The following is a 13,837-nucleotide window of genomic DNA, read 5'->3' as shown; positions in this document are numbered from 1 at the left end:
ATCTGCAGCAGATGATAGTCACAGGTTGTTTATAGACTCTGTAATATATGCTAGGTAGTTTCTTTGTACCAATGATTTGTAATACATCTCCTTGGTGACGGCTAAACAATGGAGGCAGGTTCAGACAGGGCTCACACAAAGTAAATTGGTGTGGCACAGACCCAGCTGGCAATCCCCCCTGGTACCATACCACTGGTGAATAGACCCTCATTTATCTTGGCAAGGCTCAGTACAAAAAGAGCTTGCAGAGAGCTTCTGGATTCTTTTACCCAGGGGGACAGAAATGGCTTCCCCGAGCACTGAGCTCATGTTTCTGCCTCTCGGTGGCACTCAGATTACATCACACACTTCACACAGACAGGAGCAGTTACTAAGAGAGCGGCCCTTTACTGCAGATACTCTCCTTTTCTCTGCAAGTAAACTATGACTCCTAAAGGATTTGTGATCACAACCTTGTCATAAACTTAATAATCATCATTATTATCTTTCAATTAATATTGGAATTGTTACATTGTGAGACTAAAAGTAGAACACAATAATTGAAGCTCTAAAGTAATCCCACGATTTCTGTCAGCACCTGAACATACGGATAAAAGAAAAAAAGAAAAATGAAAAATCACCAAAATGTTTCAAACTATGTTTATTTTTGCCAACACTTACAGCAACACAAGACCTTGTCAAATGCGACACATTGCACATACAGTACTGTCCCTACTGCTTGAGGCAGAGCCGTACTACAGTTACAGTAGCTCAAATACTCCGTAAAGGACCAAAACTCGCTAAAACTCACAAGAAGCTAAACAAAACTCTCACACAGTTACACGGACAAAAGATAGGGACCAACACTATTCAGGAGCTTAAGCATAGTTTGAGGATGAGCTGAGCTGTGGTTGTACTAGGACGTACTGTGGCTTCTCCACCCCACAGACCACAGACTTGGACCTTGGATTTCAGCAGTAATCTCTCCATCTCTTTCTCCGGACAGGGAAGGCAACCTAGTGTGGCATATAATATATGTGTAGAGATCATTTATGAGCAGTGAACACACAGAGGCCCAAGGAGGTGGACCAGCTCAGATGGGGTGCCTGAAGTTCTGGCCGGCGAAACGGGCCTTGTCGCCGAGCTCCTCTTCAATCCTGGGAGAGAGTGATGAAATGATTAAAATTGATGGATCAATAGCCTGAGAAAATCTGCAATATTGTGCCTCTAAAGAGCGATGAACACACAACTCATACTGCTGATAAAGTTCAGTGTTAACTGTAAAAATGTGACCAAGCTTTAATTTAGCAGTCAGAAATACGCATACATTTTTGGACGCGACTCACCTGAGCAGCTGGTTGTACTTGGCCAAGCGCTCAGATCGGCAAGGTGCACCTGTCTTGATCTGGGAAAGAAATGAAATGACATAAGACCCAATCTGTAAAGTAAAAGCTACACCTATGGTACAGTTTGAATAGTCAGCTAGATCTCAGATCTCATTAGTGATGCCATGCTAATGAAACCAATGTAAAATGACTTGTCTGTTAAGGTTTTACCTGTCCGGTGCAGAGACCGACCACCAGGTCAGCGATGAAGGTGTCCTCTGTCTCTCCAGAGCGATGGCTGACCATCACTCCCCAGCCGTTGCTCTGAGCCATCTTGCAGCTAAAAGAAAGACACATATAGGCCATGTTAGCCAGCTTATACTGTAGTTACTATCTTGGTTTTCGGCAACAAGTGTAATCACACTGCTCTGTTGTCGACACTCACGCCTGCAGGGACTCTGTGACGGAGCCGATCTGGTTGACTTTAAGCAGCAGGCAGTTGCAGGACTTTTCAGCCACACCCTTGGCGATGCGTTTGGGGTTGGTGACTGTGAGGTCATCGCCCACCACCTGGATGCTGGTGCTGGCTGTGAATTTGGTCCACGCCTCCCAGTCATCCTGGTCAAAGGGGTCCTCAATGGACACCACTGTTAGAATGGGAAGAAGGTGAGAGCAGTGTTTCAGCCATTCATAAATCCAAAACGTCAGCTCTGATTAAAAAGCCACTGATAGTTATGTACAGAATCCTTAAACCTGCAATGACCACTTGGTGGCAGCAGAATCAAGCTGCTAAATGCTCCACTATGTCCACCAGGTTTTATTTTTTATTTTTTTGTTGCTTTTTTGCTGAAAACAGCTGCCTACTGCGGCCCCAACCAAAGCTTATGAGAGCCGTGAGTGAACCAAAACATTACATTTGCAGACACAGACAGCATAGGCACATACGGTTCTATTTATACTCTATTGTATGTCTGCATAGGCCCACATGTTGTTTGTACATGTCCTCACATGTATTATTTGTCTGTCATTTATCGTCTTTATCTTGTTAAATTAAATTGCTCTCTATAATATCTTTGAAATGTAGCAGCTTTGAAAATCAGTAAGCAGTAAGAGTTTTAGGGCTGTTAAGAAGAGGGGTATGGGTTAAAAACCCACCGGGGTAATCTTTGACAAAGCTTCTGTAGAGGTCAGCCAGCTGGTCAGGGGAGATGTAGCGGCTGGGGTCGTCAGGAGACTTGAAGTCCAGGTCGTACTTGCCACCCTTGTAGAACTCCGAAGCAGCCACATCCATGCCAATAACAATCTTATCAGTGTAGCCGGCCTTTGCGATGGCATTCTTCAGCAGCTCCAGAGCTGAGAAAAAACAAACAAAAAACCCCTACGATTTTAGCTAATAAAATCCCAACATTCACTTGTCACAAATGAGTCACCTCCTAAGACTCCGCTCCACTGGGGCATTTGCCATATCAGCACCTTGAACTGACACTGGAGTCAGAGGCTGCCGTCAGTGCATACGTTACCGAGTTTAGGCCCTAATTTAGAAACCATATGTTGGCCAAAGGGTGACATGATAACTTCACTTCCTTGGGAGGTCTAAGAATGTAATGCTTTTCAAGACTAATCACACAGCAACAACTTTCTATGATCAACCCTTTCCTGACTTGGGTACTGTTAAAAATTTTTCCAGTACCAGTAAATATTTTTTTTAAGTGCTATAGTATAACTAGCAGGAGACAAGTTATAATTGAGGTAAGTTTGGAGACATTACCTTATTTAATCATTAAATTAATAAATATTTTTGTTGTATCTCTTTTCGGTGTAGTAATTTGTAGACGTCCATAAGCACTCTTACTGCCCGGTAGTAACAGCAACAGCAGCAGAGAGCAGAAGTGTTATTTACATAAACTTCTGGTGTACTTACAAACTTTCCAATCCATCGTTTTATGAGTAAATAACCTATATGTACTAGTCTAGAAGTTTGGTATCATTTCGGGCATTATTAATGGGGTCATTTACGAGATACAAGCCTGGATCCATTCGCCCCTGCGCTAAGCTATTTAGCTGATCACGCTAACTCGTCCAATGTTAGACCCAGCTGAAAAAAGCTTCTGGGGGGGTGTTTAGCTTGAGGTCATGGTGCAAAGGACCCTAGGGTGAAATTAGTCCGAACCATCACTTTAACCAGCATTTTCGTGACTCACTGTGACTTTAACAAACTGCAGAGTCGACATAGTTTCACGCCGTCTGCACCGCAGCTCTGCGTGTGTGTGTCCCGCTCTCGGTAAACATGCAGAGAGGACAGATAAGCTTGCCCTTACCCGCTCTCAGGTACCAAAATTTGGCATTTGCTTGATTTAACGTGAATCGGTCCTCTGTAGTACAGACATAATTCGGTCGGTACCCCAAAAAGTACCGATTCCGGTACCCAACCCTATTCCTGACAAATGAAAACAACCCTACAACAGTGTCCTAAAATAACAAGTAATATATTCAGCTGGATCTCAACTCTGTTGTCTTGCAAAGGATTGTTAAACAGTGGTTATGGCTCTGATTTAATGATTTTTTTCTCTCACCTTCCTTGTTCTCCAGGATGTTGGGGGCAAAGCCTCCCTCGTCTCCTACATTAGTGGCGTCCTTGCCATATTTCTCCTTGATGACATTCTTCAGGTTGTGATAGACCTCAGCACCAATACGCATGGCCTCCTTAAAGGTGCTGGCTCCTACAGGCAGGATCATGAACTCCTGCATGGCCAGCTTGTTGCCTGCATGGGAGCCGCCGTTGATGACGTTGAAAGCCTGAAAAGGAAGCCAAGAGGATCGGCTTTTAGCCTAATGGAATCACAACTGAATTTATGATTCTTTGGATCAAACATTAGCGGTCATGTCAGTTAGGCCTTAATGCTAATAAGAGGCCGTTAGGTAAGTTCACGGTCATGCTCACAGGGACAGGAAGGATGACTTCAGGGTTGCCAGCCAGGTCAGCGATGTGGCGGTAGAGGGGAACACCCTTCTCTGCTGCACCAGCCTTGCACACAGCCAGGGAGACGCCCAGGATGGCATTTGCACCAAACTTAGCTGAGGGTAGGGTAGACAAATATTTCAATATATTGTGAATATTGTGTGTAGACTGCATTTATGAAACACTAATGTCTTCTGATATCTATATTCTTTGAGCAAAAATCAATAATGCATGACCTTGAAATAATGAGAACTGACTTTTCTGTTACATAAACAATGTATGAGTGCCTATTAATGTTTCTGTGGTATTTTAAAAATGTCTGTGTCCAAAATCACTCCTTTGTTCACACATTCACTACATAATAGACACTCTGTAGTTCAGCAGTGAGTGGAGATTTCTGGCAAGTTTCTGTTTCGCATCTATAAATTGTTAAGTACTGCACTTATTAGCAGAAAGAACTGTACAGGGATGTTACTTTAAAATAAAAAAATAATAATACGGTGTACTATAAAGTGTATACATTTCACACTTATTTATCACGGTATATGTAATTGTATATCACAATATCAACATATATCAAGACGTAAAACATTTTCTGGGGAGAAACTGTTTATGGATATTATAACCAGGAAGGGATTTTTTGTTTGGTTAATCCTTCAAATGAAATCTCATATGACTAATCAAGATAAGATCACATTGATGCAGAAATCTTATTGTCATAAAACAGTTCTGCTCATTGTACTTGCAACATTGCTCCCTATAGCCTAATATACCCAGAGATATTAATAAATGTATGGCTAAATCTCTGAAAAAAGAAAAGAAAAAAAAGACTGTACTATAAATGTGATTTATATATAAATAGTTTTATTCCCAAACCCTTCCTGAAAGTAAATAGATTGTATTATATTGATAGTATAATATTAATGATATCTCACAAAAGTGCACTGATCTTGTCAGGCCAGTTATAGTGCATAAAGTAGCATCTTACACTTGTTTTCTGTGCCATCCATGTCCAGCATCAACTGGTCGATCTTGCCCTGCTCAATAACGCTCACATCCTGGATTAGACAAAACAAAGTTATATTGTACGTTTGGAAACAAAAGATTAATAACTAGGTTTAATTCTGGCAAGTTAGTTCAGAAAAACACACTCAGATAAGGTTAAAATAATCACAGCATCTGAGAATTATATCACTGAAGCTCTGCTAATGCAACGGTTTATAGATACTTAAGATGTCATTTTTTTTAATAAATAAACAATGAGGTCATTGTTAAATAGGAACAACAAACAACAGTTTTATGCAATGTCTTGGTTTTAAAAATCATACAGTTAGTCACTTGGCGATTGTCAGTACTGCTGCCAACGTTAGATGTTTTTCCTGTTGTATTTTCAACATACATAAATAATGAATTCAAGAAACTGATCAAGGCTTGGTTTGGGCTCGTGACACTAGCACACAGTAATATTAGTCAAACAATAAATGGTCCTACCTTGCTAACCAGTGCAGGTGCAATTGTTTTATTGATATTCTCTACAGCTTTTGAGACACCTGCAAAGGACAAGCAGACCATAACTGACTCAGACAGGAGAAGACCATGCAGAGCAGGCGGGACAGATGACCACAGAGTAAAGTAAAATATTATTAAGCCTTCTATGATTGTGCTCAGTATTTTTTTCTCTTTAAATCTGTGAACATCTGTTAGTGCCCGTCAAGGTTAGTTTCCAAAGGCAAAGCCATTCTTCATGCTGCTGTGTGCACCGACATGTAAGAAAGTCATCCTGTTATTTCACTCTTTATTTACCTGGTTACACAATGCAGGGGCCAAGAATTCATTTACATATTTAACTGCTCTTTTGACTCCTAACAGGAGGAAGAAAGATGGAAAGTAAATGGAAATAAAGAAGGAAGAATCAAGGACAGACAACAGAATGTATAGTAGTTTTGAAATGACATGAAAGATAGCTACAGAATAGACGTGAGCAGAAAGTTTAGAGTGGGAATCAGTGAAGACGGCTTACCTTTGCCCATATAGCGGGTTTTGTCATTGTCACGGAGCTCCAGAGCCTCATAGATGCCTGTGGAGGCACCGCTAGGCACTGCAGCTCTGAAAAGACCTTGGAGACACAGAGGACATTTTGCAACAGTCATTTCCTAAAGTGCTGTGTCATGTCCAACAAGCCAGCAAAGGACTCATTGCAGTTTGATTCATGTTGAAATGTAATTTTCCATATCACCCGTTACTGTGAAAACCATAACCGTAAACTATGTGATTACTCTGCGATACTTATACAACACAGACTCTGCGGACATAAACATGTTTGACAAGGTATTAAAGAAGAATTTTACTGCTGGAAAGAGGGTCTTTTCTTTTAATCCAACGGGGTGTCGATGCATTAGAATGGCGCACACATCCCGAGAAAACAGTAAAGAAGCTGTGATATTCCCTCTCGCTAAAAAAAAAAGAAGGTAGAAACCTACAACTACCAAAATGCACAGAACTGCACTGGACCAATTAAATATCCCTCTGGTGGGTGACATATTAAAAGCTTGTCGCGCTTGTCCGTATTGACTAGTGATGGACCAATTTGGGCTGACTAATGCCATTTTGAAATGATCGGTATGGGCCAATGCCTGCGCTCACAAGCCCGAAAAATGTCTGCAGACACTTCTGTGATGCAACAGTGGGAGACAGGCTGCCAACGGAGCATGTGCAGTGCATCGGTGGAAGGATGCCAAGCCACACCCATACATAAGAGGATGGCCATTTTAGATTCAACCAAGTGAGGAGAAATTTGGGATGAGCAAAAATCCATTTAGTTTGCTCAGTGGACCGGCAGAGATGGTGTGTGTCTGAGGGGATTTAGGGCTTAGCCCCTGGGTTCAGGCTTAGCAAATCATCTGCATCAAGACATCACCTTGCTGCAGCTGGCGGAGCTGGCAACAGTCCATCAGGCTATAAACTGAACTGGCGTACTATCACATCATAATAACATTTTATCTGGATAAAAACCATGGCCCAAATACAAAACTAGAGCATAAAACAGGAACAGTGACTGTAAATGTCCAGATTACCTGAGCTACTGAAATGATATCGTTTTATCAACAAGCATAGGAGATTTTCTTGTATGACTGTGACCAAGAGGCAAGCTGGTTACATAACACAGCAAAACACAGATTTGCTCTGGGTGCAGCACACTCGCTTTGATCTGTGCCGTTAATGATGCCAAAATAGGCCTGGCGGACTTAAAAGGGAATCTTGTCAAAAAAAATAAATAAAAAAAAAGGAATAAAAAGGTGCTATTTACAGTAAACTGGAGCACTTAGCAAACATCCCAACTTAATGAAAAGATGACAGGGCTGCAGAATAGAGCAGCCAATTTCCAGCCAATGTAGTCAAGACAGTGTAGCCTGTTCCACTCAATTCCATGTCAATGGTCATTGAGGTTGCTTCATTAACATTCTCAGGACATTTCATTGGGTTGAGCCGATCTTTTGTTTTAGTGCTCAGAACAGAACAGCTCGCCAATAAAAACTTCAAATCAAAGTCAGGCTATTAGTTAATTGGATAAAATGATTTCAACTGTAGCCAGACGTGTCAAACATTGCGGAGTTTGGAGGTTTTATGCTCAGCAGCTTCATTATGTGATCTAGCATACAATTAGGTGAGGGGATACTGTAGATATAATTTACACCACATATCTACCTTGCATGCAATATCAAGGATTCAACTCAACTCAGAGGTACCTACTGTATGAGCTATCTTTCTCCCAAACAGGAACCATTACAGTAACAGTGCTGTAGAAACAGTGTGATATTACAGGAGCTATTTTCACACATCCACCATCTGATCTGATCCACTCTGGATCCACTATACAGTGTAGGGCAACACACTAGCTTGGCCATTCTAATCCACAATTGAACTGGTTTTCACTAGCTAGGTAATTGGGCAAAACACGAAAAGAGTATAAAACTTTGCTTCCAATATGATGCAGCATTACACTTCAAGTTATAAATACGTTCAAATTACCTGTTAAACTATGTGTAGAGGTTGAACATGCACTAAAATTTGATTTGTAACAGCCATCTAGTTGTGCCACCCTTGACCACCATTTCTAAACTCAAAGTAGATGAAAACATATATTAATTGTACAGTACCTTTCTTGGTGTACAGATCAACCTCCACAGTGGGGTTGCCACGAGAGTCAAAAATCTCACGAGCGTGAATCTTCAGGATGGACATGGTTCTGGATCTGTGGATAAAACGACAGGGAAGAGACATCAGTATAGTGCTGCTCCACAGGCCAAGCAGACACACGGCTGTACGGTAACTTACTGAATTTAAGCTTCAAGTCAAAACAGTGAATTGGCAATATATTAAATGCACAATGACACACGCTGGACAAAATGTAATCTAATTTATAGCTTGAGTTTGGAGATAGAGGAATTAACCGTCTAATGGATTCTCTAATTCAACATATATGAGCCGTGCACACCTCCGGAACCGACTGATGTAGGCTGGCCAGGATAAGAGATATATAACCACAAAAGGGCGTGGCTTATGAAGCTATATCTGCAAGCAGGGGCGGTTCTAGACCTTTTTAAAAAGGAGGGGCCAGGCTGGGGCCACATGCGTGATTTTAGGGGTGTTACGTACCACCAATCCTCCATAGATTTGGTTCTACAATAGACTTAACAATACACATAACAATAAACACAAGACTACTCATTCAGTCCTAATCTAAATTTTATGTATCACTGCATATGAATAATATCCCCTCTTTGGGGATAAAGGTTGGGTTAAATTGTATGAAAATATTTTGGAATGTCAAGGCTTAATATTACGGAGGCACTGGCAACCCTTGCCCCTCCTCCATAGAACCGCCCCTGTCTGCAAGTCCATTCGGTTTTCCTAATATAACAGATTACAAAGCAATATTGCAAAATGCTTGCAAAACTGAGTTGAGAAACAGAGAACTCTTGATAACAGTAGTGAAAGGTTACTATCCGCAACAGTAGGTGAATGATTTGGCACAATACATGTTTGGCTTCTTTTTGTCCAAGTTGTACTGTACTGATATGGGTTAAAGTCCTGAGTAGTGGTGTAATCTCAGTGAGCCTTCGTTATCTCTCAAAATTCCAGTACTGGAGGTCAGAAAAGGTTTTATGCAGACAGTCTGGCCATGGACTCCTGATTGATTTTCATTTGTTTTATCTAACTTGCCCTGTATCCATGCACTTACTTGCTCATCTACCCACTCAGAATGCATGAGTGAACTCTGAGTACAGCCTCCATAGTTAAACTAGAGTACAGCAGAATCAATGGAAAATCCTCTGTCCTTAAAAGTCTATGTGGAAACTTGCCACTGGCAACAGCAAAGAGGCAAAATCACCTAAACAGACACACACAGACCCTCCTCTTCAGCTAAATGGAAATATTTTACAGTTGACAGGGGTTGGGTATTGGACCTCAATACTATTACTATTGACCAATAGTCCATGATTTAAATAACATTATTAGTTTAGGCTGTTTTATCTAGGCAAAGTTCTTGTAAAGTTGTGTTGTTTTTAGAATTTTGGCTTCTTTTGTTAAAATGAGGAATGTATAGAAAAACATGCTAATATTTTACAAAGTAAGGTATGCAAAAAGGTACAGAATGGTAACCGAATCTCAGAAGTTTCAGCTGATAACCTCCATACTAAAATTCACCACCCCTACTGAATTGGTAACAGAAACAACATTAGATCAATATATGAACCCATTAACCGACAACTACAATCCATTAATCATTTAAGTAATTTTTCAAGCAAAAATGCCCCAACTTCCAGCAATTGTGAGGATCCATATCCTCATGCAATTACTTATCTTTTGAGGTCAAACTAAATATCTTTGGGTTAAGCTTGTTGTAGAAAAAGCTATTTGAAGAAATTATTTTCTGCCATTTTATTGATTGATAAATCAAGAGAGTAATCGGACAGATTTATCAGTAATGAAAATAATGGTTAGTGGCAGCCCTAACATATAATACATACACTATGTTTCTGTCATGGATGTCTCACATGCACATACAGTCAATTTCCATTCCTTTTTTTCACTGCCAGATTAATGCAGAGTATGTGAAGAGCAAGGAGGTAAGCTGCCAGTACAAAATGGCACCCACAGATAAATAAATAATTGAGGATTGATACCTGATATATGTGTACGCATGCTAGTTTGGCTTGATCCTCAATTAAGCTACATTAGGATTTGCCAGAAAGCCATATCTGTGTGTTAACAATCTGTTTAATTCATTTATTAAAAACTACCTTTAAAACTGCAGTAATACGCTTACAATCTACCTAACTGAGTGACTTGATAAAAGTATAATCTGCGTCTGCAAAGTAGAGAAATGACTAACCATCACAAAGAGACACACGGAGTGTAATTTTACAACGTAGAGTAATTTTCCTACAACCTGTGGACACACCCCCACGTCTGCTGCAAGAAACTGTTGAGTTAGCTCACTGCCTGAGCATGAGCCAGCATGTGTAGCCAGTCTTTACAGAAAAAAAGGACTTTACGGTCCTTTATAGCTTTGGACAAAAAGAAATACACAAATAACGTTAATTATGATAGCGGTTCTTAAGGAAGGAGACTGCTGGAAGTTGGACTTGCAACTTGACGCTCTTTTTCCCCACACACCCTGCAGCTCTAAATGGAGTGACATCTCGCCAGCTGACGGCCTGATTTAAAAATAGACGGTGGGCTACAAACTATAAGCCATAAAACCAACTACTGATAAATAAGCAGGCGTATATAATCAACGATAATAAATAACAAAGTATCCGCTAACACAATGACAATACTTTGAGGTTACCGTCGTGTAAGAGGAACATCATGTAGGCCTAGACATTTATTAATCAAGAAAAGTAGCCTAGTTTATATTAGCACACACGGTCTTAGAATAGGCTCTTTAAATCTTAATAGATGTTGTCCTATACAAAATAAAAAGCAGAAATAACGATATCAAAGTTACCTTTTCCGGGCCTAACTGTGTGCAAGGGCAGTGCTGTCTCTCTCTCGTGCGGGCAAGCGGAGAAGGCGCTCGTGACGTTTCGGGCTCAATGATAAGTGGACGGAATCAGGAAGGAACGGGCAACGGAGCAACGCCATTGGCTGGGACTGGCTCACGAGGCAGACTAGTGCGAGGAAGGATGCACGTCCACCATCACATCACATCCCAAAATGAGGACGAAGAGGATGCGGATGTTTTAAATCTTTGCAAAAGCATCACTTTTGATAAAAAACAACAACATATAAACATACAGAAAGCAAGAATGTTTGATTTTAGGTGAATTATGGAAAATGGAATTTTTTTTCGTGTGAGGATGAAAGAGGCAGTATGCGGAAAGATGACGCATTTTGAGTACGTGCAGAGAAGCAGGCAGGGATCTCCGACGCAGTGGTTACTTGTTGGTCACATGTCAGTTGCGGTCACGTTTTTTGGCAATGACTTTTCTTTTCCCATCACGAATATAAAAAAATTGTGTGTGTGGTTTCTTAAAATGTCAAACACCAAGAAAGCGTTAATGTGGTGATTTGCAAGTCAGAATAGGTCTAGACATTAGAGTAAAAAGAACTGGTTGAAAAATGAACCTTAGTTTCAACAGCATTTTAACAACTGTAGCCTATACTAGGCCTACCTTTAACATGACCTGTGTCACAAAATAGTCTCTCTCTAAATGCTGCTGAAACATGAATGGAGCCCTATGTATAACTTAGGGCTCCATTCCATTCATAACATCTAAAACTTTCACTTTTCAACCAAATGCATCCCAGTTTGGGCCTAAGTATAGGCTAGGCGTTTTTGATCTGCAAACCACATCAGTGATTAATGGGAACCTTGAGTTAAAATACACTATGATCCCAGAATAAACCCATTTAAGATGTTTCTGCTTTTTATTATATGTGTTTTAAAACGTGTTTATCCTTCAGAGTATAAGCTACTTGCATTTGCACAATTAAGTATTTTAAAGGGTGACTGCACCGTTAATGCATGTGGACATTGACGTAATGAATCAAAACATGACTGAATAGTGGGTTTCCCCCCTACACATCTGTCTCATCAGTACAGGACATGGTTTCATGCAGCTGCGCAGTGCAGTGGGAGCGAGCAGCATCCATGACAGATCAGAGCTGCTGGAGCTACAGTGTGACGATGACAGCCTGCTGCAGTGACCTTGACTCTTCTGTCAGTGTTAAATCCAACTGCGCCATCTGCTGCCCATATGCTCTCATTAAAATGTCTCCTGCAGCAGACGTGCAAGTTTGAAATGAGTTCCTTATAAATATAAGGATTGAGGAATATATTGACTCAGTATTTTTTATCCAGTACCCATTTCTTCCATTTTTTTTTTCAAATAAAATGTATTTTCTTTTAATTTTAATGTATTTTCTGAATGAGCTGGTGTATTATAGCAGTTATATTGGCAGCAATGGGGAAATATCAAAAATAAACTTCATGTAGTCTACTCTGGGCTGAGATTTGTGACTATATGATTTAAGGACTGTAGTGGAAAAATATTCAAAACATTTATTTAATTAAAAAGTAGCAATACCACACTAAAAAAATTCTAATTTACAAGTAAACGTTCTGCATTCAAAATCTTACTTAATAAAAGTAGAGGTATTAGCATCAACATGTACTGAAGTAAAAGCACTCATTATGCAGAAGGTAAGTGTTATATTATTGTACTACTGGATCATTATGGATGGATTAATATGTGAGCAGTATTTTGATGTTACAGTTGGTTGAACAAATTTGACTACTACTTCATATACTGTTGTTTAATCTATAAGAATGCATTATATTTTTTAAATTGATCATATGTTTTGAATGTAAAAGTTTAATCTGCATAGTCATTATTTCAGTTGTCATATAAATGTAGTGCAGTAAAAAAAATTAGTATAGCATAAAATAGTAAGTTATAAACTGTTCTTAGACAGGCCTACAGTGCAGTGCAGTAAAAAAAAAAGTAGTATAGCATAAAATGGATAGTAAGTTATAAACTGTTCTTAGACAGGCCTACAGTGCTTCAGTAAATGTACTTCCTTTTTTCCTAGAATATCACTTTAAGCTCTGGTAACTTGTGATGAGCATATATATTTTTGTATTTTGTAGACTGAATTGGTGATCACGTAATCAATACAACAATTAGTTGTTAGGATAATTATTTATCAAAGATTGGACAAAAACATGGCTAGTTTGGCTCAGTTGGTAGAGCAGGCGCACATAGAGGTTTATACCTCGACGCAGAGGTAAAGGGGTTCGAGACTGACCTGTGACGATTTCCTGCATGTCTTCTCCCCCTTTCTCACCTGGCTGTCCTGTCCATTAAAGGCAGAAAAGCCCAAAAAAAAATCTTAAAAAAATGGACAAATATCACTGGAGTTCTCTTTTAGTTCGTTTTCACTTGTGCAAGCAAAGTCAATTTTACAGCACCCAGTAAGTACAGAAAAAAATGACTGACTGTTCACAGCAGTGTCTTTTTTATAACAATCAGGGAGTGTATTACAAAGGAGATACTGTCTAATT

General features: G+C 39.9%; 1 protein-coding gene across 4 annotated transcripts; it reads right to left on the bottom strand.

Moving 5' to 3' along the window:
- Positions 1–623: 623 nt before the first annotated feature.
- eno1a (enolase 1a, (alpha)) lies at positions 624–13,604 on the bottom strand. 4 transcript variants are annotated; one of them, XM_039800182.1, is made up of 12 exons: positions 13,582–13,604; positions 8,421–8,515; positions 6,284–6,379; positions 5,755–5,813; positions 5,252–5,321; positions 4,246–4,379; positions 3,878–4,100; positions 2,460–2,657; positions 1,750–1,951; positions 1,536–1,644; positions 1,326–1,384; positions 624–1,136 (listed from the first exon to the last, which is right to left on the bottom strand). In XM_039800182.1, exons 2-12 carry the CDS (start codon positions 8,503–8,505, stop codon positions 1,073–1,075), a joined length of 1,299 nt encoding a protein of 432 aa, XP_039656116.1. In that variant the 5' UTR covers positions 8,506–8,515; positions 13,582–13,604; the 3' UTR covers positions 624–1,072. The 4 variants fall into 4 exon arrangements, with proteins under 4 accessions (XP_039656116.1, XP_039656115.1, XP_039656113.1 ...); XM_039800181.1 differs by lacking the exons at positions 5,755–5,813; positions 13,582–13,604 and adding exons at positions 6,067–6,125; positions 11,279–11,435; XM_039800179.1 differs by lacking the exon at positions 13,582–13,604 and adding an exon at positions 11,279–11,435.
- Positions 13,605–13,837: the final 233 nt, after the last annotated feature.

Source organism: Perca fluviatilis, chromosome 5 (assembly GCF_010015445.1).
Source record: "Perca fluviatilis chromosome 5, GENO_Pfluv_1.0, whole genome shotgun sequence".
In the NCBI taxonomy this organism is placed as follows: Eukaryota; Metazoa; Chordata; class Actinopteri; order Perciformes; family Percidae; genus Perca; species Perca fluviatilis.
Note: the sequence above shows the minus strand (reverse complement) of the source record. Positions and strands in the feature narration are given on the sequence as shown.

Excerpts from the sequence above, each read along its gene's own strand:
- eno1a (XM_039800182.1), bottom strand. The coding sequence starts at position 8,505 with ATGTCCATCCTGAAGATTCACGCTCGTGAGATTTTTGACTCTCGTGGC. Across the intron at positions 1,645-1,749 it reads GTCACAGAGTCCCTGCAGGC|CTGCAAGATGGCTCAGAGCA; the intron begins GTGAGTGTCGAC and ends TCTTTCTTTTAG. Across the intron at positions 1,385-1,535 it reads TCGGTCTCTGCACCGGACAG|ATCAAGACAGGTGCACCTTG; the intron begins GTAAAACCTTAA and ends TTTCTTTCCCAG.